Source organism: Xiphophorus couchianus, chromosome 9, assembly GCF_001444195.1.
Source record: "Xiphophorus couchianus chromosome 9, X_couchianus-1.0, whole genome shotgun sequence".
Lineage (NCBI taxonomy): Eukaryota > Metazoa > Chordata > Actinopteri > Cyprinodontiformes > Poeciliidae > Xiphophorus > Xiphophorus couchianus.
In genome coordinates this window covers 23,615,104-23,639,623 of record NC_040236.1, presented here as the reverse complement: position 1 = coordinate 23,639,623, position 24,520 = coordinate 23,615,104, and the positions used below count along the sequence as shown (strand labels likewise).

At 40.4% G+C, this 24,520-nt stretch overlaps 2 protein-coding genes across 4 annotated transcripts; one reads left to right on the top strand and one right to left on the bottom strand.

The window, feature by feature from the left end:
• LOC114151255 (allantoinase, mitochondrial) lies at window positions 1–7,315 on the bottom strand. 3 transcript variants are annotated; one of them, XM_028028351.1, is made up of 11 exons: window positions 6,202–6,420; window positions 5,939–6,090; window positions 5,651–5,765; window positions 5,417–5,563; window positions 4,624–4,672; window positions 4,238–4,337; window positions 3,622–3,808; window positions 3,386–3,524; window positions 1,729–1,901; window positions 1,040–1,072; window positions 1–936 (listed from the first exon to the last, which is right to left on the bottom strand). In XM_028028351.1, the coding sequence occupies exons 1-11, from the start codon at window positions 6,346–6,348 to the stop codon at window positions 787–789; spliced, it is 1,392 nt and encodes a 463-aa protein (XP_027884152.1). In that variant the 5' UTR covers window positions 6,349–6,420; the 3' UTR covers window positions 1–786. The 3 variants fall into 3 exon arrangements, with proteins under 3 accessions (XP_027884152.1, XP_027884153.1, XP_027884155.1); XM_028028352.1 differs by lacking the exon at window positions 6,202–6,420 and adding an exon at window positions 7,148–7,315 and having other exon boundaries at window positions 211–936; XM_028028354.1 differs by lacking the exon at window positions 6,202–6,420 and adding an exon at window positions 7,178–7,258 and having other exon boundaries at window positions 211–936.
• A 220-nt stretch (window positions 7,316–7,535) lies between these two features.
• Window positions 7,536–22,959, top strand: LOC114151254 (tetratricopeptide repeat protein 39C-like). The gene is made up of 15 exons (XM_028028350.1): window positions 7,536–7,635; window positions 7,758–7,939; window positions 11,624–11,672; window positions 12,960–13,088; window positions 14,066–14,180; window positions 15,646–16,000; window positions 17,135–17,303; window positions 17,545–17,638; window positions 17,730–17,837; window positions 19,416–19,525; window positions 19,614–19,737; window positions 20,537–20,634; window positions 20,731–20,835; window positions 20,924–20,962; window positions 21,054–22,959. Exons 2-15 carry the CDS (start codon window positions 7,785–7,787, stop codon window positions 21,141–21,143), a joined length of 1,740 nt encoding a protein of 579 aa, XP_027884151.1. The 5' UTR covers window positions 7,536–7,635; window positions 7,758–7,784; the 3' UTR covers window positions 21,144–22,959.
• The last annotated feature ends 1,561 nt before the right edge of the window (window positions 22,960–24,520 follow it).

The following is a 24,520-nucleotide window of genomic DNA, read 5'->3' as shown; positions in this document are numbered from 1 at the left end:
GGTTCCCTTTATGCCTTGCTGTAAGTTTGCACGCTTGCAGTTAAATCACCATGCGGTTCCCAAACTCCTGTTTCAACCTCACAATACGTGACAGTGTCGTCTCATTCCCTGATACAAAGTGTTCCTGTGTGAGGTCCTTTAACTAGTATTGCAAAGCTCTGAAAAAAAAATCTAACTTTAACTTATATTTAAGAATTTGTTCTACAGTCATATTAGAAAATGATTAAAAAGTTTATTTCAAGATCTCTGTCATGAAGTGAACACGTCACATTAAATGAACTACACAGGCTGATGTTTTCAAGCCCTTATTTCTGGTAATTATGAAGATTTTCTGAACAAGAATGTTATATCAGACCTGCAAAAAAAACAAGGTAATGTAGTTTCTAAAAGTGTAATGGGAAGAGAAGCAGTCCATGAAGTCAAGAAAGCAGACACTCTGCTTACTGTTGATGTCAAAAGCTTATATATGGCGCTGGGCTATCCTCTGTACTGAGTAAAAGTTTGCCACAGACATGAAAACTGAACTGTGCTTAACTGAATTTGAGTCTAAGCTTGACCTAGCTGAACTGAAATGAGATTTCCAGAGGTTGTTGTACTGTCGATTCTCTTTAACTTTAGCTTAAACACTTAAGTTGTTTAAAGTCAATTTTCAAATAAAAGCTATTAGCTCATATGGTAACTTTTAGCTATGTGCACTTTAGAAAAGAAAAAAGATCACGCATTTAAAGTCAGACCAATTAAATCCCCAACATTCCAAATGGACTGAGTTTTCATTGTCTGTGTTTGCTACAGTTGTGCTTGACCCGTCCTCTGGGGGATGAGGAGATGCTTTCCCAGAGGTTCAGGGCAGAAGCTGCCGTCTCTGTACACCAGCCGGCCCCTCAGGACAGTCGCACGCACCACTCCCTGCAGCGTGGAGCCGAGGTACGGGGTCATCTGCACAAATACACAAACACACGCCCATGCACGCATACGCACGCAGTCAGTCACTTGTGTAAAAAGACCAATCCTGGCCATTTGTTTTTCAGACTTTAGTTACCTTGTTTTTGTGGTGAATGCTTGCTTCTTCGATCTGTGAAGTGAAAACAAACATGAAGCACAAATCCAGCCTTGACAATAGCTTTAAGGGGCTGTGTATGACACATAGTGCCATATTACAGCACAATCAAGAAACTATGTTGACTTCAGTTGTTCAAAAAATGCTATATAGGTTAAATATGACTTAGAAGAAATTTGACTTTGTAATTTAACGGCTTAAATTGGGCCTCTGTCTCTTTAAAATCTCCTGCTCTCTCTGAAACTCCGGCTTCAGGAAGTCTTCACAACATGGCTCCTCTGTTAACCCTTTAACAACGTTTTTACCAGCGTTGCACTGACAAGTAGCTCCTATAATGAGCTCAACAGATTCGTAGTTCTACCAGCTGTTTGCTAATTGCTACTGGCTAGTCTGAAGGAGCTGAGTAGGAGAGGGACGCTCTGTGAGCAGAACCTGCAGCTCTGAAGAGGAGCTGCGCCTTGAAGACGGAGCTAGGTCCACTCAGGCATTTTGTACAGTTGAATGGTTGCCACGGAGATTAAAGGATTTCTCAAACATGCATGAAAGATTCAAAGCAACACTCGCATATGCTTTTGATGATGGAATAACATGAAAACATGATGTAAAGTTTTTTTTTAAAGTTGATTTTATATGATACTGCCCCTTTAACAGTGTGAATACCTCACACTGACCTGAAAACCTGTCTCTGGATCCCAAATGACCAAGTCGGCATCAAAGCCAGGGGCCAGGCTGCCCTTCAGGTTGCCCAGGCTGCTCAGATGGGCTGTGTTTCTGCTGAGGAGCCTCACCACATCAGCCAGCTGAAAGTCTCTCTTACTGGCTGGAGTCCAGAACAGAGGCAAACCTGAAAAATAGGGACAAGAAACTCTTTCTCTGCTTCCTGGTGGTAATTTATAAACACTGTAACTGGCCGTCTGCTTGGCTCCCACTGCCAGACTTTGACCATTGCGACAGAAAAATAAATGATTGGTAGAAGCTCGAGACTTATTTGCCAGTTCGGTGTTGGATTTGGCTCATTTAAACCTCAATCAAGAAGTTCTAGTGATGGGATAGAGCAGGTCTAATTTACCAAAATAGGAATGTTGATGATTAATGACAGGAAGTAAGTCCATTTAGAAATTTAGGTTTATAAAACCACAGATCAACAATAAATCATGATCTATTAAAATATCTCTTTATGACTCCAAAAAAAAGAGAAAACTTTACCAAAATGCAAAAGCGGTGTGTGAAAAAACAAATAAGTTACTCATGATTTTAAACTGGAAAGAGCTCTATTAGCTCTGATAGGTATAAGTGCTTGTAATTTTACTCATTCAAATTTGTAATTAAAAACGATCTCAAATCCTGTTAGCAATGTCAAATCAATAAGGTTAAAGTTTGGACTTTGACTAGGCTATTGCAACACATGGAGTCTCTTTTTTCAGATAGAGTGGCTGTTGGATTTGGGGCTTTCTGTTCTATAATATTTCCAGTTTCTGTGGAGCTGTTTGGCAGGTAGCCTGACGTTTTTCTCTGTAATATTTCAGTAGACAGAGAAGTTCTAGGTCAACTTAGTGACCACAAGGAGCATGGACAATATGACTGCACAGCTAGCCTGGATAATCACTCATATGCCACCATTGTTGATTGTGGGTATGAGATATTGGTATTGATACATCGTCTTTAGTTTCTATAGTTAAGTCTACATCATCAGCCCTCCACCACCGTGCTTTACTGCCATGGTGGAGGGTTTGTGGTGAAACACAGGAATACCAGTGAATTAAGGCCTGCGTTGTGTCTGTGAATCAGTATTCTCTGGAGATAAGTCATATTTATGTGATCTTTTTCTAATTTAACATTCAGACTTACCTTTACAATCAGAGTTTATATCCTTATATAGGGATAAGGACCTGGAATTCATTTCAGACATGTTGGCAGACATTTAATCTTTTTAAGGTCCATCAAACAGACACTGAATACACTCAGATTTAACTTTGGATGCAACAGAAACTGGACCAAAAGCCTCTGCAAGTAGATTTGGACTAATTCTCATCGATGTTAATAACATTTATAGACTGAATTTTATGATATTCCCCCTGGATATAAAACGAATGTAAAATTTGGATATGCAAGCTATTTAAGGTGAAATAATTGCATAGGTTTTAGTAGTAGGAGTTTGTCCTGCAGTCGGTGGCTACTACCCAGTAGCTCGCCACCATCAGCCTGTGAATGTGTGGGTGAATGACATAGAGTGCAGCACGTTGGGGTCCTCTGGACTTGATAAAGCGCTTACATAAGTACAAAACATTTTTTGCCATTTGCTAGCTGCCACCAGTTTGAGAAATGTACCAAATTGTAACGATGAAATCCCTCCCCAGGCCTGCGTGAAGTCCCCGCTCTCCAGTTTCTTAAGGTCAGGTGTGCAGGGGGAGTGGTCAGACACCACCATGTCAATCTGTCCACTTTTCAGTGCAGACCACAACTGCTCCTGAAGGGGCCGATGACAGTATTATGCAAATCATGTTTCTTTGTATTGTGTCCATTGAACATAACCTTTGGATCTGCAAAACGACGAGTCCGTCTACCTGGTTAGCAGAGCCTCGGATGGGAGGGCAGCACTTAAACTGTGTGGCTCCCGCAAGAATAGTTTCTGCACACAGGTTGAGGTAATGATGGGTGGTCTCCACCGTTAGGGGGGCCCCGGCTTGCCGAGCTTTCTGGATCAGCTTAAGGGCCTTTGCAGATGACAAGTGAACAATGTGGCATCGCACCCTGAAATACAGAGAGGTCATTGCTGCTGCAGCAGCGACCAAATCTTCAACAGAGGAATCACCCGTGCTGACATAAAGGGAATATACAGAGCCATGCAAAAATAGTTCCACCCCTTACACTTGAATTCATTTCAAATGTAGTTTATCATCCAATTCATTGCACCCAGCAGAACCAGAAACTGGTTGTCCAAATGCTAAACCCTGACCCTCATGTCCCTGTGGAAGGAAAGCTTCACCATGATCAACCTCGGGGTAAAAAAGTCTGATTTCTTCAGTTTGTGATGGCAAATTTTTTTTTTTTATCCTTATTTACAATTTTTCTACCAAATCAGAATCATTTACTACTGCGTTAGTGTTTCGCATAAGTTTTTGGTAAAATGTGGAAAAGTTCAAGGTAAGTTTGGAGAGGACATGCATAAACTTCTCTCACCGGTACTGCAGACAGAGTTCTGCAACGGTCCGAATAGCTTCTACCTCCATGACATCGGGCCGGGACCGCAGAAAGGTGCCGTACTGGCAAGGGTCTGTCTCTGGGAGGGTTGATTATAAAATATAGGTTTAATGAACGATTTCATTAAAATGACAGAAAATTCTACAAAGATTTCTGTACACTTTTTTTTACATTATCTTTATTCAACCTAGACTGTGTATAGTTTAGTTTTTGTAACATCAGCATCTCAAGTTATTCTAAATTAAGGTACTAAAACATTTCAGTCTTTATTCTGAGAACAGCTTATGTTTTTTTTAGCACAAAATCTATAGTGGTAAAAGGCAAAGGGAAAATAGTCAAAAATTTCATGTGATCTAAATGATTACCGTCAGCGTTGTTCCCCGTTGTTGGCTGAACATCCATCTCTGCGTGAAACTGGAAGATACAAAACAAAATGGTTTTAAGTTTGTCACCATTCACCAGAAGGTCTCTGAAAGGGGCAGTATTATGTATTCTCCAGGCACACGGTGTCATTTTGTAGCACAATCAAGTAACTATTTTACCTTTATCCATCCATCCATCCATTTTCTGTTCACCCTTTGTCCCTAATGGGGTCGGGAGGGGTGCCGGTGCCTATCTCCAGCTACGTTCCAGGCGGGAGGCGGGGTTCACCCTGGACAGGTCGCCAGTCTGTCGCAGGGCATATTTTACCTTTAATTGTTTTAAAATATGCTATAAATAGAAATTTGACTGTAATTTAACACCTTGAAATTGGGCTTCTGTCTCTTTAAAAATGCCTGCTCTTTCTGAAACTCAGAAAGTCATCACAACATGACTCCTCTACTAACCCTTTAGCAATGTTTTTACCAGCGTTTCACTGAGAAGCAGCTCACATAAGCTGATGCTCAGTGCCACCAGGTGTTTGCTAATAGCTGCTGGCTAGTCTGAAGGAGCTGAGTGAGGGATTTGCAATGGCGGGTTGCTCTGTGAGACAGAAGCTTGGAAATTGCGGCTCTGAGGAGGAGTTTTGTCCTGGAATGCGGGGCTAGATCCCTCCAATCATTTTGCACAGGAAGGGAATAACATTATTACATGACGTAAAGCTCAAACAAGTTGGTTTTCACATAATACTGCCCCTTTAACAAGAGGCGTGTCATAGAGCCAAATCCAGTAATTCACCAGCAGGACACTTCCTGTTCCCTGGAGCTGCTTCATGGCTGTGTGGAGGTCAAATTCAGCCACATGGGGGAACTCATCAACACCGCTGTGGATGAGGAAACACTTGAAGCCAGCAACTCCTGCCTTGATCATAGGCCGAAGTTCACGCTGTGAGGAGACAAAATACTTTCATGTTTTGGTGCTTAAAAAAAAAACATAGGACATTCCTTTTATTTTATTTCATGTGGTTGGTACCTGATTTCCAGGAACAACTCCTCCCCAGAAGGCTACGTCCACGAAGCACTTCCCCGTCGCCTCCTGCAGCTTCTCCTCAAAGTTTCTGAGCGTTGTGGTTGGAGGGACGCTGTTTCTGGAGGGGTTGTAACCAAACGCTTTCTTAACATGGCACTCCATCAAATCTGTCCCTTTTTTTTTTAAAGAGACCAAACCAGCACAGCCTACAACGTGACCTCGTTGGGTGTGCGTCCCCTCCCTAATGCCGCCCTGGGAACCTGCCCAAGTGGCCTGGATACTTCAACTTACAAGGGCATGTCCACGACGGTGGTCACTCCTCCAGCCGCGGCGGCCCTGGTGGCCGTCCAGAAGCCCTCCCATGAGGTGCGGCCCGGCTCGTTCACGTGAACGTGGCAGTCTACGACGCCTGGCATCACCACGCTGTCCCCCACATCCAGCACCTGCAGAGACACCGACAACGTCAGGCATGCGGGGGTAAATCCAGGGGCGCTAAATCAACCCTCAGAGGCATTTTTAACCTAACAGACAGGGGAGAGCGACCGCCAGCTTACCTCAGAGCCAACATCCTCAGTAAAGTTGCCGCTATAGAGTATTTTGTGGATTTTACCATCTTTAATTATTATGACAGCTGGACTCACTTCATTACCAAGCAGCACTCTGTTGCTCCTGACAGCACTAACCGCTGATCCGAGCTCCATGCCTGTTTTTACTGAGTTAAAGAGTACAGAGAGAGTTTCTGAGCTCTTTTCTGTTGTGATCCCAATATAATCTCAGCATGTCAGTGGCTCAGAGCGGAGGCACCGCCTCCTGCTGTACAGGGCAAAGGATAAAGCATGTGTTGACTTTTTTGTTTTCTTTATCAGTGCAAAGTGCTGAATCACCTGTACAACAGGGCAAAAATACCCCACAGATAGATAATATTTTATAGTGGTAGTTGGTTTTTTTTAAAGGGAACTAAAGTTATTCAGTCTTCAACAAAGTTCAGTTAAAATAATATTTTTTTTAAGTTTGTGCTTTCTGGCCTCTTTGGTCTCATGTTTTAAGCAGTTTCCCCTATGCAGACTTCAGTTATGGTAATTGTTAAAGTGTCTAATGGAACAATTAGAAAAAGAGTGATTGTGTTAAAAGTGTTGCCATTATAAAGTCCCTTCTCTCTTGAAAAACAAAAAAACAATACGACTGCATGATGTAGGTCTGCCAAGATGTTTCAGAATGAACAAGAATTCCGGAGCCACATTCTTTGGACGATATGAGAGCAAAAATCTGGCACCATGTAGAAGAATCTAAAAAGTTAGTTCTGAAAAATCACTTTTTCAAAAACCAAAAATCTTATAGCCAAAAGATAATTTAGGCAACAAAAAAAAAATACTGGTGGCAAAAAAAAAAAATGTTTTAGGCCATTATTTTAGGAATTAGGTTCACACTAACCTTTCCTTCCTATACATTTTGTACGTCATTCTATCGTTATTCAGTGACGCTGAGGCTCATAATAAGTACCGTAAGCATCAGAATGCAATGTGTTCATACATCCTCATCAGCCCCAGCAGCCTCTGTGTCATCAGGATGTAGACCTGGGCGCGGCCGGGCGCCTGCTCCCTCCGTCCTTCCTCCCGGCGAGCCGCCGTGCGTTGTGACGCCAGCCCGTTTGGGGAGCCGTGCGTTCAGCTGCGTGGGTCCTGGCTGTGGCGAAGCCTCGCAGCATCCTCGTTATGTAACGCCTCGGATGCTTGCGGGCGGACAGGATTAGCTGAAAGAAAGCTGCGCGGATGGCTGGCTGGACGGATGCGGTGACGAGCGGCGGAGAGCGTTCCCTCTGAGCGGGCAGCTGCTGCTGGAAAAGCACTGGGCCGACCGGAGCTCGTCTGATTTCAGGCCGGGCATCGGAGGCCTTCCGAGGGGCGCAGTCTCCTGGATCCTGCGGAAGCAGCGCAGCGGCTTTTCTTTCTTTCATTTTTTTTTTTTTTTTTTTTAAAGCATCCGACCAGGTGCGCGTCCCTGTTTAAGGCGGTCCCTATACATTTGCGGACAGAAACCGATGCGAGTTTGTCTCGGAGAGGTCGTATTTTTGTTTTTGTTTATATTTTTTATTTCCATTGCACTCGTCCAGTCCAGCAGCCACTGCGCGGTAGAATAAATGATGGCGGGTCCCGAGCAGTCCCAGCAGCAGCAGCAGCAGAAGGTGGAGGAGAAGGCAGAGCACATAGATGATGCTGAGATGGCTCTGCAAGGCATCAACATGCTGCTCAACAACGGATTCAAAGAGAGCGACGAGCTTTTCAAGAGATACAGGTAAAGCCTTTCTTTCCTGCACCAACAAGTGGGATGGGGTGGGGGAGGTGGACGAGTTTGGGTGGTAAAGCACAAGGTGTCCTGTAGAAAACATGATCACTTGAAATGAAACAAAATGTGGGTGTGTTCCTTTAAGTCTGTCGTTGTTAGACATGAGCTGGCCTAAGGCATAAGCGACCTGAGCAGCTTCAAACCATCAGGGGACTCCCATAACTGCTTGAATTTGGACTTGTAGTCATAAAAGTTTTCTATTTGTTTATTGAGATCTAGAATATTATTAAGCTTGATGTGACGGTTTCAGAATTGATTAATGTTAAATAATAATAATAATTTAAAGGAATCGCCAAGTTTACTTTGTCTTTGTGAAAATGTGAAGAATAATATCCACTGTTTAATTATACTGTTAACATGGTTACAATCTGAGGCTACAAGATAAATCTTTATGGTTCCTGAACACAAACACATCTAAGCAAATGACAACCTGAGCTATTCATCTTCTCAGCCATTTAAACTTGGCTGCTTCTCTCAGACGCCATCAAATCTGTTTTAAAACGTACTCACTGATAGCAATGTCTTCAACAGGAAGAGGGGCCCTCAAATTAAGATTCTGCTTAAAGTCCCATACAACCTTAGGACGGCCCTGGGCTTTAATATTGGGGATATGGCTGATCGCCCAGGGTGCATTGGCCTGGGGGTTTCATTACGTTATTGCACATCCGGTCAATGAAATGATGTTAAATTCTGATTCTAACTCACAGCACCTGAATTAAATGGCCGTTGTGGTATTTTGTTGAGGAAGCTGGGCTTCATTTGATAATTTCTTATGTGGTTCAGTTTTTTAATACTTGGACTGACCAGACCTTATCTAGATAAACTTATACTGAATAAAACAATTCAGAACCCAAATATGAGCTAAATCATAGTGAAGAGAACCCAAATACTGGAACATAGGAGAAAATGGCATCTAGCTAGCTAGCTGACAGCATAGGTATCTAGCTAGCTAGGTGACTTTATTTGGTTATTTCTAATATGGTTCAGTTTTTTTAATACTTGGACTAATCAGACCTTAGCCCTATATCACCATTTGTATCATAAATGATACATAAGTTTCTGTGGTCTCTGTCTTTTATACCATGATCAATACTTACTAAAAACCTATTGTATACATTTTGAGACTTGTATTCTGCCATCTACTAGATTATCATTGCACTGCAGGCAGAGAAAGCATTTTTTTTTCTTCCTCTTTTTAAAATGTCGTCTCGCATGAGATTGGTCATCCGCCTTTCCAGGAAAGTCTTTGCCAATTTTAGACAACTTACAGTAAAAATAATATATATACATTGTTATTCACTTTTTTAAAGTAATGTTTTATGTTTTGAAATAATGCACAATTATTTAGAAATGTTTTTGTTATATTACATTTAAATTGTGTTAAAATGTGTGTATCATATTTGATACTGCAGGTATTTAAGGTGCTTTATCCCTGAACATTAATGTCATATTTTTATAAAGTAATCAATGTCATACCAGCCACAAATCAGCCACAAGCTTTTGTTTACTCAATAATCATCATTAAATGTCATTTCAAAATTACTTATTTATATTTTTTCACAATAGTGCTTATTCTAAAACCATAATGTTTATGGTGGATCGAGTAGTTATTTATATATATTTTAGATTTTAGAAAAGAGTAGAGGAAGAAGAGAGAGAAAGAAAATACTTTGAATAGTCATCAACATGATAATGTGAGACAAGTCAAGCTATATAGAGCAGTAAGAAGAAGATGATGAGGACTGGACTCCCTGGCCATGCATGATGAAAGATATTCAGATACCAACTATGATGAAGACTATGATGATCAAAGTGTAAACCAGACCAATATGGCAATTGAGGTCCAAACAAACACCTTGGATACTGTCAGAAATGAATCAGTGAAGACTAATGTGAAAAACAAATAATACAAATGGAGAAAATACTGTCAAGTTCCATACATTGATGTCATTGCCAGGGTTGAGGAAGGCTCAAAGAACAGGTGTTGCATGACTCCATACATACAGTATATTCAAGCACTTGGTCCCTGATGAAATGCTCCAGAGGATTGCAGAACATGTTCCACTGGTTCAATGCCAACAAATGAAGAAATAGGTTCACTACTTGTCATACTAGATCACAGTTAGGTTGTTGTCCTGGTTCACTCCTATTCCACTCTTCAATTCATTTCCATTCCTCATGAAGCAGACTTCCATCCACTCCAAAACTCATATAATGGTTTCCAAGCCAGCCATTGTTGAATCACATGAGTTCATGGGAGGTGTTGCTCTTCTTGATATATTATCATGCACCATCTTTCCCAAAGATGGTCACTGTTACAGTCTCCATCATCAATGCTTGAAACCTCTACAGAAGAGATTAGCTGAAGCTACAACCTAAAATGCTTTAGTTGGCACTTCTCCTACAAGTGCAAGAAAGGTCAAAATCAAGTATGGTAGACCACTTTCCTCTCCTGAAGCAACTTCAACCGCACCCTGTAGCTGCAGTGTACCTCTAGATGTGAGAAAGAATGACATTAATCATTTTCCAACATGGGAAGCCCAACAGAGATGCAAGTACTGTTCTTGAAATCATTTTGCACACATCTACTGTAAAAAGTGTAAGGTACAGCTTCGCCTGAACAAGGACAGAAACTCTTTTACTTCCTGCCACGATGTGAAATAAATGCTTATAAAAAGTTGTTGGTGGAAAAAAAAAACTAAGAAAAACTTTCTAAAGTGTTTCCAAATGTTATAGGCAACATTTGTTTTTGCATCTAAAACTCACATTGTTGTGAGCCAAAAGTTCTAAGAGAAGCCTGCCGTATAAAATCTGATAGAAAAAATATATCATAAAAGAAATGACGTGGCAAAATCATTTTTTTAGATTTTGCTTCTAGGCGTCATGAAGATTCTAGTTCTAAAAAATCAGAATTTTCAGACTATTTTTTGATGGGTCAAGCTTTAAAGGGTTAAATATATAACTGTATACTGAATAGAAATTTTTCAGATCCCAAATATGAGCTAACTCATGGCTAGGATTTAGCTGATACTGATTATTGATTAGAAATAATCAGTCTTGGAGAATATGCTAGCTTGCTATCATCTAGCTGGCATAAATCGTGACTTCTGCTGGACATTGACTTAAAAGTCTTGCTGAAGTTACTGAAAACAGTTGACCAACAATTTAAGTGTTAGTTTTAAGGTAGAACATAAATAATATGCTGTTTATCCATCTGAAAAAGTATTTTTGTTTTGTTTTATATTTCACTGTTTGGAGATTTTGGTTGGTTTTGCCCAAAGTGTTATTCTATCAGCTTTTATTTGCATATTTGCATGTTGGTAAATAAACATGAACTGGATTTTTACTTCATAATCTTTCATATTGAACCTTGCTTTGGATTCTTGTCTTTGCATGATAGACTGCAGTCAGTCTTGACGGCTTGTTTGGTGTTCGCTCTGTTTGAGCCATCATGAAAAGTCAAAGTCTGCAGCTGTTTTTGTGTATTTTTCTCCTGGTTTTCTGTCTACTAACAGAAAACAAACCTCAAAAAACCTGAAAGATCAAAAAATACTTTCTTGTAATTGAGTTTGCCACATTTTGTAACCCATTGTCTCTATGTCTTTATTTCCCTCATTTCTACGCCTCGTTTAGGACGCACAGCCCTTTGATGAGCTTCGGAGCGAGCTTCGTCAGTTTTCTGGTGAGTTGTACGTCAGGAAGGCACTGCTACGGCAAAGAGATGAAGGCAGTGACGAGTTTTAGAGGAGAAGACCTCAGAATTAATGTTAGATGTGAGACCTGAGATAATGTAGTCTGTCAAAAGGCAGGCCTCATGTTGTCACCACTAGTATCTTCCTTTGTTTCCTGCCTGTCCATTAGAATAATGGATGCATCTTCAGCTGAAGAAATGCACTGCTGCGGCAAGTAAAGTAGATCACTGAAAGCCTGCGTCTGTCAGTGTTGAATGAGGGAGATGATTCATAATGTGGTGTGATGCTCACACTCTCATTCAAACTCACACTCTGTCATATCCTCTCATGTTGGCCCTATCATAAAATGAAGGCAGAGATGATGTCATCTCCTTTTGCTGGTTGATGAATGCACCTGGCTGTGTGTAACCATCAATTTTTAAATTCAATTATTTAAACTTCGCCTCCTGATAATAATTTAATCAAAAGCGAACCCAGTTTGCCGTGAGGTCTTTTGGGCATGTCAAAATATCCTGAGACTTTAAAGGTAAGTGCTACTCTAACGTCACGGCAATGACCCATTAGTAGCAGTTCTTAATCGCATCCGACACCACGCAGACGCTCTGTCTGCGCTGATGATGACTCTCTCGTTTTGGAATTTCAAATTCACCTCCATTCATTCAAATAATTATTTGAACACATGGGCGCATTCGGTGACTGAACGTTCATTATTGAATATGGCTAAAAACGTATTTCAAGAATCAGAACAGAACACAATGGGCATAGTTTATAGTATTATAGCAATGTTTGTATTTAGTCATTACTGTGTTTTGTGGCTGGCTTTAAAGTGATGCCTATTTGTCTGTGCTGCAGCTAAGGACAAGTTTTGTCCTTTGTTCCTGCCCCACACACAGCTGTGCAGATGTCACCATTCTGCCCCACTTAGGGTTATGCTGAAGCAGCCTTTTGTTACTCTATTACATAAGACTCCTTTGCGGTTAGCATGCTAGATCAAGCACAAATCTCATCAGAGGAACAGAACAAAACATTGACATAGTGATGTAATTCAAACGGATGTATGGCTTGTATGTTGGCATAGAGTGCAATTAACTCTTATAGTGAACAATGTGTATTTCGTAGCTGTTTGAAGCTGTAATTTGAAAGTTCCTTGCACATTTGAGGGTAGAAAAGCATCGTTTAAGTTCAGTCCATTTAACATTCTGCTTCACAACACCTTGAGGGCTTGTGAATTTACAACGCCTAACTGGTTGGAGGACGTTTCCTGTGCTTCGCTGCAGAACGCCATGATGACATTCGAGGAGGAGAAGATGCAGATGGCCTGTGATGATCTGAAGACAACTGAGAAACTCTGTGAGAGCGACAGCGCTGGAGTGTTAGAGACGATCCGAAACAAGATCAAGAAGAGTGTAAGTACTGGGAGAAACTAGTAAAGGATAAACTTAAGACTAATCTAGGTTGCTGAGTATCTGTTAAAGGGACAGTCTTATGTGTTTTCCAGGCACATAGTGCCACTTTGTAGCATAATCTAGCATAATCAAGTAACTTTGTTACCTGCAGTTGTTATAAAAATGCCAATTATATCAAGTATGACTTAAAAGAAATTTGACTTTGTAATTTAATTGCTTGAAATTGGGCTTCTGTCTCTTTAAAATCTCCTGCTCTTTCTGAAACTCCGCCTTCTGGAAGTCATCACAACATGGCTCCTCTGTTAACCCTTTAAAAACAGTTTTACCAGCGCTGCACTGAGAAGAACGGTAGCTCCTATAATGAGCTCAGCAGATGCACAGTTCCACCAGGTGTTTGCTAATTGCTCATGTCCCCCGATGTGTTTTGCACAGCAGAATGGTTGCCACGGGAGATTAAAGGATTTCCCAAACCTGCATGAAAAATCAATTCAACACTTCAGGTGTGTTTTTGATGAGGGAATAACATTATAACATGACGTAAAGCTCAAAAACGTTTATTTTGCATTATACAGCCCCTTTAACAAGAGGTGTGTCAGTCCAGTAAATCACCAGCAGGACGCTTCCTTTAATAGAACCTCTGGTAAAGCAGAAATAATGCCAGGAGAAAAGAATAAAACCAATTTGGACGTTCAGTTGGGTTCTAATATTTCTTATATCTTCTAACATTTCACCAGGAACAGATTTTAGATAACGACATTAACATCCTCAGCAGTAGGTGTAATCATCCAGACTGCAAGTGAGATCATGCCGAACCAGCGAACCAATTCAATTAGGACGTCCCTGAAATTCAATCTAAAGCTGGACGAGTAGCCACAGGGCTGCCTGGCCTCCTCAGGGTTATTCAGAAAGCATTCATGGGCAACATCTCAAGTGGACGCCGCTTACTGTACACGTGGGCCTGTCTGTGTGGGTTACAGATGGACTCCCAGATGTCGGGCGTTGCTGTGGTGGACCGCCTACAGAGACAGATCATTGTTGCTGACTGCCAAGTGTATCTAGCAGTTCTGTCATTCGTCAAACAGGAACTCTCAGGTAACCAAACCTAACTCACGGGACGAGCAGACTCTGAAAAGTGTTGACTAATCCATACAGATTCATGTTACTTCAAGCTTTATTTAGTAGTTAAATATTAAAAAGGATTTTGGTATTAAAATCTGGTAAATGTGCAAAGTAAGATAGTGTTTGTCATGAGGACAGGGAAACAAGTTTGTGCAGTTGTTTGCATAACCCAGCCTAACTTGATCTGGGTAAAAACTGTTTTCAGCTACCAAAAAATGGACCCAGAAGCCTCCTGATATACATGCTAATGTTAGCATTCATTCAGACATAGAAACGTACATCAAAAGGTATTTCTGAGGGATTGGTTTGACTTTTACAAATGGCAGAACATACTTTTTCTTTAAATAGATATTTTATTTAGACCAATTTACAACATAATTGTATATCAGTGACCTCAAATAGTCAAAACATTTTATGTTTTCATTATTTCTCTTTGTCTTGTTTCTTCAGTATTTTTAAGTATCTAAAACAAATTCAATGAGTACATCACTTCTAAAATGCCAATGTATAAAAAAAATTGATGTGAAAAAATACATTTTTAAGTAATTCAACTTTAATGTGATTTTTGTCAGATTTAAGTCCAAACTTTGACTAGGCCAATCAAAAATCTGTTATTTTTTTTCACTATTTATGACAGTATGGCGCGAGACAGGTAGGCTGTGAAAGGACAACGATTGTAGAGGTACTTTGTAGAGATGCAGCGATCGCATATTAATATCTTTATTGGTCCTGATATTTTAAAAAAACAAAACATTCTAGATTGTGAATTGGTGACAATGTACCTGATCCGTAAGGACACATCTATTCAATCTAATTCCATGTTTTGTGCTCTGAGTTATGTTATATTAAATTTTTTTTTTACATTATATTTATATATTATATATATTTCTGAACCATCAGAAAGAAGGTTTGCTGCAGTTCATTTTTACATGTTTCACTAAGGTAACCAGTCTGTTGCTTTTGTCAGTTTATTATTTATTCTACATTGGTTGTTCTCCTAATTACACTGACTGGACAAATTAAAGTTATTTTTACATGTTTGACCAAACTCATGAAGCTATTGGTGTATTTAGCTGTGCTGTACTGTTGCAGTTATCAAAAAAAATTCTAATTCAGTACATTTATGTCTATGTTTAAAAAAAAGATTAGTTTCAAGTCAATTCAGCTGTTTTTCTGTATCAATATCTGTCGATACTAAACCTCAGATATCTGTATCGTAAGTAAAAAAAAGTGGATCCCTAGTATTTTGGTCGTAAAAAGCCAAAAGAACAATTTATCAAGACCATTTAAAAAAAATACCAAAACTCACTACGTCCCTTGTTGGATCTATAAAGCAATATGTATTGGTTTATGACTGGGTTGAGGCTACAAACCCAGCATTTCTGAGCATTCTTTTCAGTGCAAATGATCATTACTCGTCCTTGTCATTCACCGACAGCTTATATAAAAGGAGGCTGGATTCTCCGTAAGGCATGGAAAATGTACAACAAATGCCACAGTGACATCAGTCAGCTGCAGGAGAGCTGCCAGCAGGGGGCCTCTGGCAGCCAGGAGTCGCTCTCAGCCGACAACGCCAACCACAACGTGGAGAACGGTGTGACGGCCGAGGCCCTGGACCGGCTCAAGGGCTCCGTCAGCTTCGGCTACGGCCTCTTCCACCTGTGCATCTCCATGGTGCCGCCACACCTGCTCAAGATCATCAACCTGCTGGGTTTCCCTGGAGACCGTCTCCAGGGCTTGTCCTCCCTCATGTATGCGAGCGAGAGTAAGGACATGAAGGCGCCGCTGGCTACGTGAGTCGACCCGAGTCTGTACCCGCAGAAGTGATGTATGTAGTTTAGAACGATTTGTAAACAGTGAGAGAAATGTTGATGTTTTTAAATTAGTTACACCAACTGTGCATGTTTAGGGCATTTGCTGCTCTGAATAGTTGTTATAAAGAAACGGTGGATATAAAATGAGGATTTCTACCATCTTTGTAGAAGTGTGCCGCTCCTTTAGTTAACAACTCCAGTGGCTGTTCTTACATGAATGCTGCCCTGGGCAAACGCCACTCCCCACCCCCACGACCACCTTTGAACCTCCTCAATTTCACACACACACACACACACACACACACACACACACACACACACACACACACACACACACACACACACACACACACACACACACACACACCACAAAGCCACCATACATGTTACATTTAGACATCCATGTATCTAAAACAAATTCAATGAGTACATCACTTCTAAAATGCCAATGTATAAAAAAAATTGATGTGAAAAAATACATTTTTAAGTAATTCAACTTTAATGTGATTTTTGTCAGATTTAAGTCCAAACTTTGACTAGGCCAATCAAAAATCTGTTATTTTTTTTCACTATTTATGACAGTATGGCGCGAGACAGGTAGGCTGTGAAAAAATGAAGCTTCTATACCTTCTCCCAGTTCTCCCAGTGCTAACTAGAAAACAACCAATCAGAGCCAGGAGGCGGGTCTTAGCACTGTCAATCACTCAGTGTTTTGCCAATGACAGCGGATAAACCGTTTTCCTGTAACAGTAAGCCGTTTCTCCATCTTTAGCACATTTTGCAAAGAGTACAGTTGTAAAGTTGATTGACAACGCTAAGACTTTCAGTCAGTGAAAACTAGCACAGAAAATCCTTTTGAATCAGTAGAAGTATGATTAAACAAGGAAAGCTGTTTTATTTTCCATCTAAAATCAGGATGGCTTGGACATATTTGGAAGTAAAATTATTTGAAAACTGCATTTTGATTATTTTAAACATGCAATTGTAACCAAGAAAAAGCAAAACAAGAAGAAATCTACAAGGTATCAATCATTTGGGTGTATTAGAGATTTGATAATCGTTGAAGTGGATCAGCAGAATAATCTGATCTGAATGTCTTGTTCTGTTGCTCAGGTTGGCCCTCTTGTGGTACCACACGGTGGTGCTGCCTTTCTTTGCCCTGGAGGGTTCTGACACACACGCCGGGCTGCTAGAGGCCAAAGCCATCCTGCAGAGAAAGTCTGTGGTTTATCCAAACTCTTCCCTCTTCATGTTCTTCAAGGGACGAGTTCAAAGACTGGAGGTACGTACGACAGGCCTGGAGTCAGTGGTAACCATCTGGAACCACACACACCAGTCAGGTTTGTCCAGAAGGAAACAAAAAGTGGCATTCAGTCAGTGATGCATGCTTCATGGTTTGTGAACTCACCGATCTGACGTCTCTTAATCCAGCTTTCATCCGACACATCTGTAACAGTCCGTGTCCGATACTATTAGTGTTTACCTGTCAGTATGTGTGCTTTCTCTCTCTCCTCTGTCCCCAGTGCCATATCAACAGTGCTTTGGCCTGTTTCCATGATGCATTAGAACTTGCATCAGACCAAAGAGAGATCCAGCATGTGTGTCTCTATGAAATTGGTACGTGTTTTCTCTCCCGGTTAGCCGTGAGCGTTGGTGCGCGGTCCGCCGAGAGGCCAGTCTGACTGCCTCCGCTTGTTCTTTGTGTCAGGTTGGTGCAGCATGATAGAGCTGAATTTCGAAGATGCCTTCAGAGCATTTGAGCGATTGAAGAACGAGTCCCGCTGGTCGCAGTGCTACTACGCCTACCTGACCGGAGGTAAGACTGATAGCCTCCAACGAAACATTGTAGGCCTGATCTACTAAAGGTTATTAGAGATTTAGTAGTGGCCAATTCCAATACAGAAAAGCAGTGCTGAACTGACTTAAAACATTTTATTTTTTTAAACACAGATGTAAGTATACTGAATTACAAATTGATTTAATAACTCTGCACCAGTACAGCACACTTAAATACACCAGGAGCTTCATGAGCTTCGTCAAACATGTAAAAACAACTCAACTCTAATTTGTTCAGTTCTTTTAGGAGTAGAAAACAAAAGGCTGACTACCATGGTCAAACATGTAAAAAAAATAAACTGCAGCAAACCTTCCCAATGGTTCAGAAAGTTCTATTAGGAATTGTAAATATTATGTAAAATAGAATTAGACGAAATTGTCAACCAATCAATCAATTACTCAACTGTATTTATAGCATTAGGTAGATGTGATTACAGTGAGGTGAGTCAGCTTTCTTGTCAGACAGAAAACTACATCAGCACATAATAAATATAAATACAACATGATTCAAAATGGTCCGGTTCTCAAAACATTTAAATATTAAAATCCATAAAAACAGTTAAAAAAAAACCCAACACAAAACAGTGACTCATATACAGTATCCTCATTAGGACAATATAAAAAAATTAAATAAAACGATTAATGAATCAAATTTTGGAAGCTTATGACTACAGGAATAAAACTGGTATTATACAGCTTAAAACTGATTTTATACTTCTTTGATGATCTCCCCTTATGGATCAGCCACATGGTTGCTCATACTCGATCTAGAATTCTTTTCTTCCATATCCGGACCAATACATATATTAATATCTAATCGGTGCATCTCTATTTGTCATCTTGAGCAAACCCGATCTACAAACCACACACAAGCGGGATCGCGCAGCAACATAAGTAAAAATCAGAGGCGCAGTTGTGCGTCTGCTAAACCGCTAGGTTCTGTTTTCGCGGCTATATTTAACACTTTTGAAAAGTTGGTGCAAGCTGGCATGCAAAGATGTGCGCGGTCACAGTGGTGACCAGAAGGCATAGCTGCAGTGACAGAAGTTAAAGTTTGGCAAATATTTGGAACATTTAAAGAAGAGGAAATACAAATAATATTAAATGAATTTGAAATGTCCTCTAGCAATGCAAATTTTGAGCTGCAGGATTAGCAAATAAATCCAGCACAGCATCACTGTACGGCAGCACAGCTCCATGTTTTGATGCCCTGCAGTAGCGCGTCCGTGTAGACGCAGAAAAGGCGATGCGTATTATATTTGTCTATGCAGCCAAACTGTGCAGCCAAAAGATGTCTGTGGGTGACAGATGAATGCTGGCAACATTTATGCAATTAAGCTAAAACAAAAATCCTCACAACCAAGCTTAAATATTGGCTTCTGTTACTTAAACAAAGCTGAACATTAACAGCCACTATAGACCGGAAAACCACCATGGAACCAACGTACCGCGCGCGTTCAACTTTTTATTTTTCTTTACGCAGCTTACCTCTCCTTATTTGGACTCTTTGCAGACCGGGCCTTTTGAACTGTTTCTGTTCGACTGCGTTTCCTTTCAGTGTGTCAAGGTGCTTCAGGGGACCTGGACGGAGCAAACAGAGTTTTCAAAGATGTCCAGAAGCTGTTCAAGAGGAAAAACAACCAGATAGAGCAGTTTGCTGTCAAAAGGGTCAGCAACACATGCTATTCTTATTTTAAAAGAACAATCGGTGGTAAGTAGCAGGAGTTTAACTTCTTGTTTTTACGATTCTCTGCAGGCGGACAGGCTGAGAAAGGTCTCGCCCACCAGGCAGCTGTGCATCCTCGGGGTGATCGAGGTTCTCTATCTGTGGAAAGCGCTGCAGAACTGCTCCTCGACCAAACTGCAGATAATGAATCAAGGTCAGTCCGACCTACAGAGGGAGGAAAGAAGGAAGAGTTACAGAACCCAGAAATTTCAGTGTGGTTTGGGGGGGATTTTATGTTATAAACAAACACAAAACAGTGCATCATTGTGAAATAGAAGGAAAATACGTGTTTTTTTGTGTTTTTAGAAATAATCAACATTACACCTAAATTTGTTTGATTTGACTAATATTTACGTACACAACTGCTATCTTGAAGTCCTTTTTCAAAAATAGTAAGGGCAGGCTGGATTTGGCCCACACGTTCTGAGTTTGACACTTACGCAATGAAGTTTGTGGTTGTAATGTGACAAAATGTGGAAAGAATTCTGCAGACATGAATCCTGCCAGTGGGCCTGTCACAATAACAAACTCTGCTGGATGTTAAATTGTCCCAGAAGTTATTGCGATAAACGATAAAATTGTTCTTTTAAGATCATTTTAAGAGTTCAATAAACTTTACATTCCAATGAGGATTTCAGACATTTTAAAAGTCCAAAATAAATAGACAGAACAACAGAAACAGCAAATCAAATGAATTTTGAAGTCTGTAAATGAGATTGTCCTTACAAAAAAAAACAAGCTGGTTGAGACCAAAACACCAGACTGAAGAGTTTTGTCATCCAGTTTTTGGTGGAAAGAAAGAAAAGAGAAAAATGATGAATCATGCAAAAGGAAATTATTGAGCTTTTAATTTATCATGCAATTGATTGATTTATTGCATTTTTCGACAAGCCTAAATGCACGCAGCAATGTCTTTTTTAAACGTCCCATCATTTCCTGTGTTCTAACTGCAGTGCTGCAGAGTGTAGACGAGCCTTCATGCAGAGGCCTGAAACACCTCCTCCTCGGTTCCATCCTGAAATGCCAAGGAAACATCAGAGATGCTGTTCAGGTAGGACTCTACTCCGATCAGAGAATAATTATGGAGTTAATCTAAACTGGAAATGGTGCTTATACTATCTTTTTTTCCTTTTCACATGTGATCCAGTCATTCCAGCAAGCCATCAGGGACGAGTACGGACGACAGATCAACTCCTACATCCAGCCGTATGCCGTCTATGAGCTTGGATGCATACTCCTCGCAAAACCAGAGGTCTGCGCTTTTTGCATTAAAAAAAACGTTCATCTGTGTACTTATGGACATTGTGTTATAACCGTATTATTTCCATTGTTGGATTCAGACAGTGGCAAAGGGGAGATCATTCCTACTTCAAGCCAAGGTAAAGCCAAAATGAGTACTTATAATAAAATACCAAATTTAAAATAAAAACCTAAAATGAATAACTTCCTGTTTCACCGTCTCTCCCGTAGGAGGATTTCACAGGCTACGACTTCGAAAACCGGCTTCACGTCCGCATCCACTCGGCGCTGGCCTCGATGAAGGAGGTGGTGCCGCAGTGACTCCTCCACCAGGGGAGAAACTTCGCACAAAGTCTCAATAGCACTCCCTGTGCTTCTCATTTCAAACGAACTGAAGGCACAATTGGCAAAAACGGTTATCGCTGATAAAAATTTTTTAAAAAAAGTCTGATGATGAAGTGCCATCTATGTGCATTTTGTAAAGCGGCGGACGGACGGTCGCGCTCGTGATGGCACGCGGGTAGTTCTGGCTCACGTGAAATCTCTAAAGTTTTATTGGTGCGCAGTTGGGTCATGTCCACCGACAGCCAGAGGGAGAGTGTGGGAAAAGGCCTCAGATATATCGTGAAGTGTGATGTAAATAATACAATTGTCTAACCAGCGCAAGCTAGCTGTGTAAAGAAGGAGTGGCTAACAGGCACGTTAGCGACGCTATGCTAGCTACCTCCCCCTTCGCCTTCAGTTTTTCTGCTTAGCCAGTCTATCGCTCCCCAGGCTTGTTTCTGGACTGAATGCACAAAGATTAATCTGATACAAAGTTTTATCCAATACACTCCTCGATGTTCCTTTTCAGTGTTTCTTTCACCGTTACGTATTTGCCGTCCAGTAGCTGTTCTACTCATTAGCTTGTGCATTTAAGGGACTTAAATTCTGCTTCTGCCCTAATTAAACAGATTACTTAGTACAGAATGATTTGTTAAAAACACTTGATCTTTTTCAAGTGTGATTTTTTTGCGGGGAGGATTTTATGAAGTAGACAACTTTTTAGACAAAAAAAAGTCTGAACTGGCAGGTCAGGCTTTTTAAATATCAGTGATCGGCTAACAAGCTGCAATTGGTGCACCCCTATAGATGAGAATGAAGAAAGGGAATGAGGAGCGGACCTAAAGTGGAGTGATCCAGTTTATCAGACTTGGGCTTTGAGGTTTAGCCTTGCCCTGAACAAAGTTACCACATGACCTCCATTTCCTGTAAATGACATCAATACACTGCAATTCTCTGGTGTATCTAACAAAACGTCGAGCACTCTACCTGTGCACTATGCATAGCATGGCTGGGTGACGGTGGCTTTATATACTGAAGTCCAGCATGGTTTTTTCCCCTGCAAATACATAAACTTACTCTTACATAACACACTTAGTACTGTAAAGCTGCCTAATGAAAGGTGCTGTTAAATGTCAGCCTGATCCTGTGTTACTGCAGACGCATCTTATTATCGTTTTAGTGGTAGAAGCCTTCGACTTACTTCACAATACCAACCAGCTTAATAGCAAAAAAAAAAAAAAAAAGAAAAAGGTGTTTTTGTAACGTTGCTCCAGCTTTGTTAGAGTTTGAGTGGCTCATTCAAGCCTCTTGTGTCGGACAAAACAACATCCACGAGTAATTTTCTCAAACTTTCTAAACCGTTTACATGAGAATTTTCCAGTGCAGAGTATTACATGAACAAGCACTCCGGTTTATTGTCAAGCAATATTAACTCATAACAGGCATCATTTAGTTGGAACTTCTCACTTCATGTTTAAAGTTGTGAACTTACAGATTTTTGTTATTTATTTTTATTTTTTTCAAATCACCGTGATCTCTTAAGACAAGGCTCGTCATCCCTCGTGGCTGTGATGGATGTAAAGTGTAATAAAAATGGAGGAGGCTGCTGTGCTAGCAGTCTGTTCTCTGAAAAAAAAAAAAAAAAAGAATTTTCACATTAAGGTGAACTGTCAATAAAGTGTAATCTACCCATTGTACCAGATACCTCTGTCACCAGAATATTTTCTCTCTGTCATTGTTGAAACTGAGGCTAAAAGTTAAATGTCACTAAACTGAACTAAACTGAAAAAATAAACAGTTCTCCATCAATATAGTCAAACAATCGTCTCTGCTTTTTGTTTTGTGTCTGTTCTTGTATCAGAAGCATTGATATGCTATAGAAAGGTTTTCACGTTGCTTTAAAGGCCTTTATGTGACACAGCTGCACCTAATTCTCAACTGAAAATATGCTGCAATGTTAGAAAAGTTATGTTTTTTAAAATCAGTTTACAATCAACTAAAGCTAATGGGAGTGAGCGTGTCACCCTTTTAGGGTTTGAGTATAAAAGTAGTCACAATAACAAATTCTAGTTTTATTGTGAGCTTATCAAAAAGACTCGGTTTGAGTCTGTAATCCACCACTAGAGGGCGCTTTTCTCACAGAAAGCTGTTAGGATGTGGTCGTGTGGTGACCGTCATTCCAGTAAAATCCCGAGTTCACGTTTGAAAAAAATAGGCCTATCACGATAACAGATTTTGCTGGATGACAAATTGTTCCCAGAAATGACTTCCATAAATGATAATATTGTCCTTCTGAAACCATTTTCAACAAATATATTAATAATGGTACAACAATGCCAGTAATGAACTTTAATTTTGTACAGGACACTCCGCACTGGAGATATTTTAAATATCCAAAATAAAAACTGACCATTCAAAAATGAAATCTACCTGTATGTAACTTGAACTCTTAAATCAAGCTTACTCTTAAATCTGTGAAAGTCTCAGAGATTTGTTGGAGAACATGGGTGAGAAAAGAACTTGACAGGCTTGGAAAGGCGCAAATAAAACAGAGGACCATGGGAGCTCTGGGAGAGCTGCAGAGATCCACAGCTCAGGTGGGAGAATCTTTTGACAGGACATGTATGAGTCACAAGCACTCATCAGACCTGGACTTTGATCTGTGGTTTCCATGCTGAAAGACATAGGTGGTCATTTTTATGTCCGCACTCTGATAGAAACACTCCGAGTGCATCTCTTTAAGAAAACATGTCCTTCGAGTCGGGATCAAGGCAACAGCTCAGTCAGGAAGTCAATTATTCAGAGTGCCAGGCCACCAAATTTAGTCATGTAGAGCAGATTTAAAGGGCAGTTAGAAAAGGTAGCATGTCTTGTGTTGGGTTTTAGATTTTGTGTTGGTATTTTGATCAGTCTTGTGATTCTAGTTTCTTATTGCTGGAAAGGTCCTTTTGTTTACTTACATCATGTTTGCTATGTTCATTCTTTTGTGTGTGTGTTTTTTTTTAAACTTATTTATTGTGTTTGTGCATTTTAGCACATTCACTTATTGTTAGTGTCAGGCTTTGTCACCCTGGTAATTTGTCCTTCCCTCAATTTGCCTCTTTGCTTTCTGCCTCAGCTCTTCCACGTTCCTCTGACTAAGCTCACCTGAAACCAATTTTTAAATTGGTTTCAGGTTTTGTTTTAATTTTATTGTTTTAACTTGCTATTCAAACCTCCTGTCATTCCTCTATCCAGCGATTGATGAAGATGTTGACAGACCTTGGTGTCTATGTCAGAACTTATCATGATCTTGTATTGCAAATGATTCAGGGGAGGACCCAGAGAACGTCCAGGAGCGATGCTACGCTACACAGTAAAACACAATGCATTTA

Excerpts from the sequence above, each read along its gene's own strand:
- LOC114151255 (XM_028028351.1), bottom strand. The coding sequence starts at position 6,348 with ATGGAGCTCGGATCAGCGGTTAGTGCTGTCAGGAGCAACAGAGTGCTG. Across the intron at positions 6,091-6,201 it reads CTGAGGATGTTGGCTCTGAG|GTGCTGGATGTGGGGGACAG; the intron begins GTAAGCTGGCGG and ends GTGTCTCTGCAG. Across the intron at positions 1,073-1,728 it reads ATCCAGAGACAGGTTTTCAG|ATCGAAGAAGCAAGCATTCA; the intron begins GTCAGTGTGAGG and ends TTCACTTCACAG.
- LOC114151254 (XM_028028350.1), top strand. The coding sequence starts at position 7,785 with ATGATGGCGGGTCCCGAGCAGTCCCAGCAGCAGCAGCAGCAGAAGGTG. Across the intron at positions 17,304-17,544 it reads GACGAGTTCAAAGACTGGAG|TGCCATATCAACAGTGCTTT; the intron begins GTACGTACGACA and ends CTCTGTCCCCAG. Across the intron at positions 17,838-19,415 it reads CTACGCCTACCTGACCGGAG|TGTGTCAAGGTGCTTCAGGG; the intron begins GTAAGACTGATA and ends GTTTCCTTTCAG.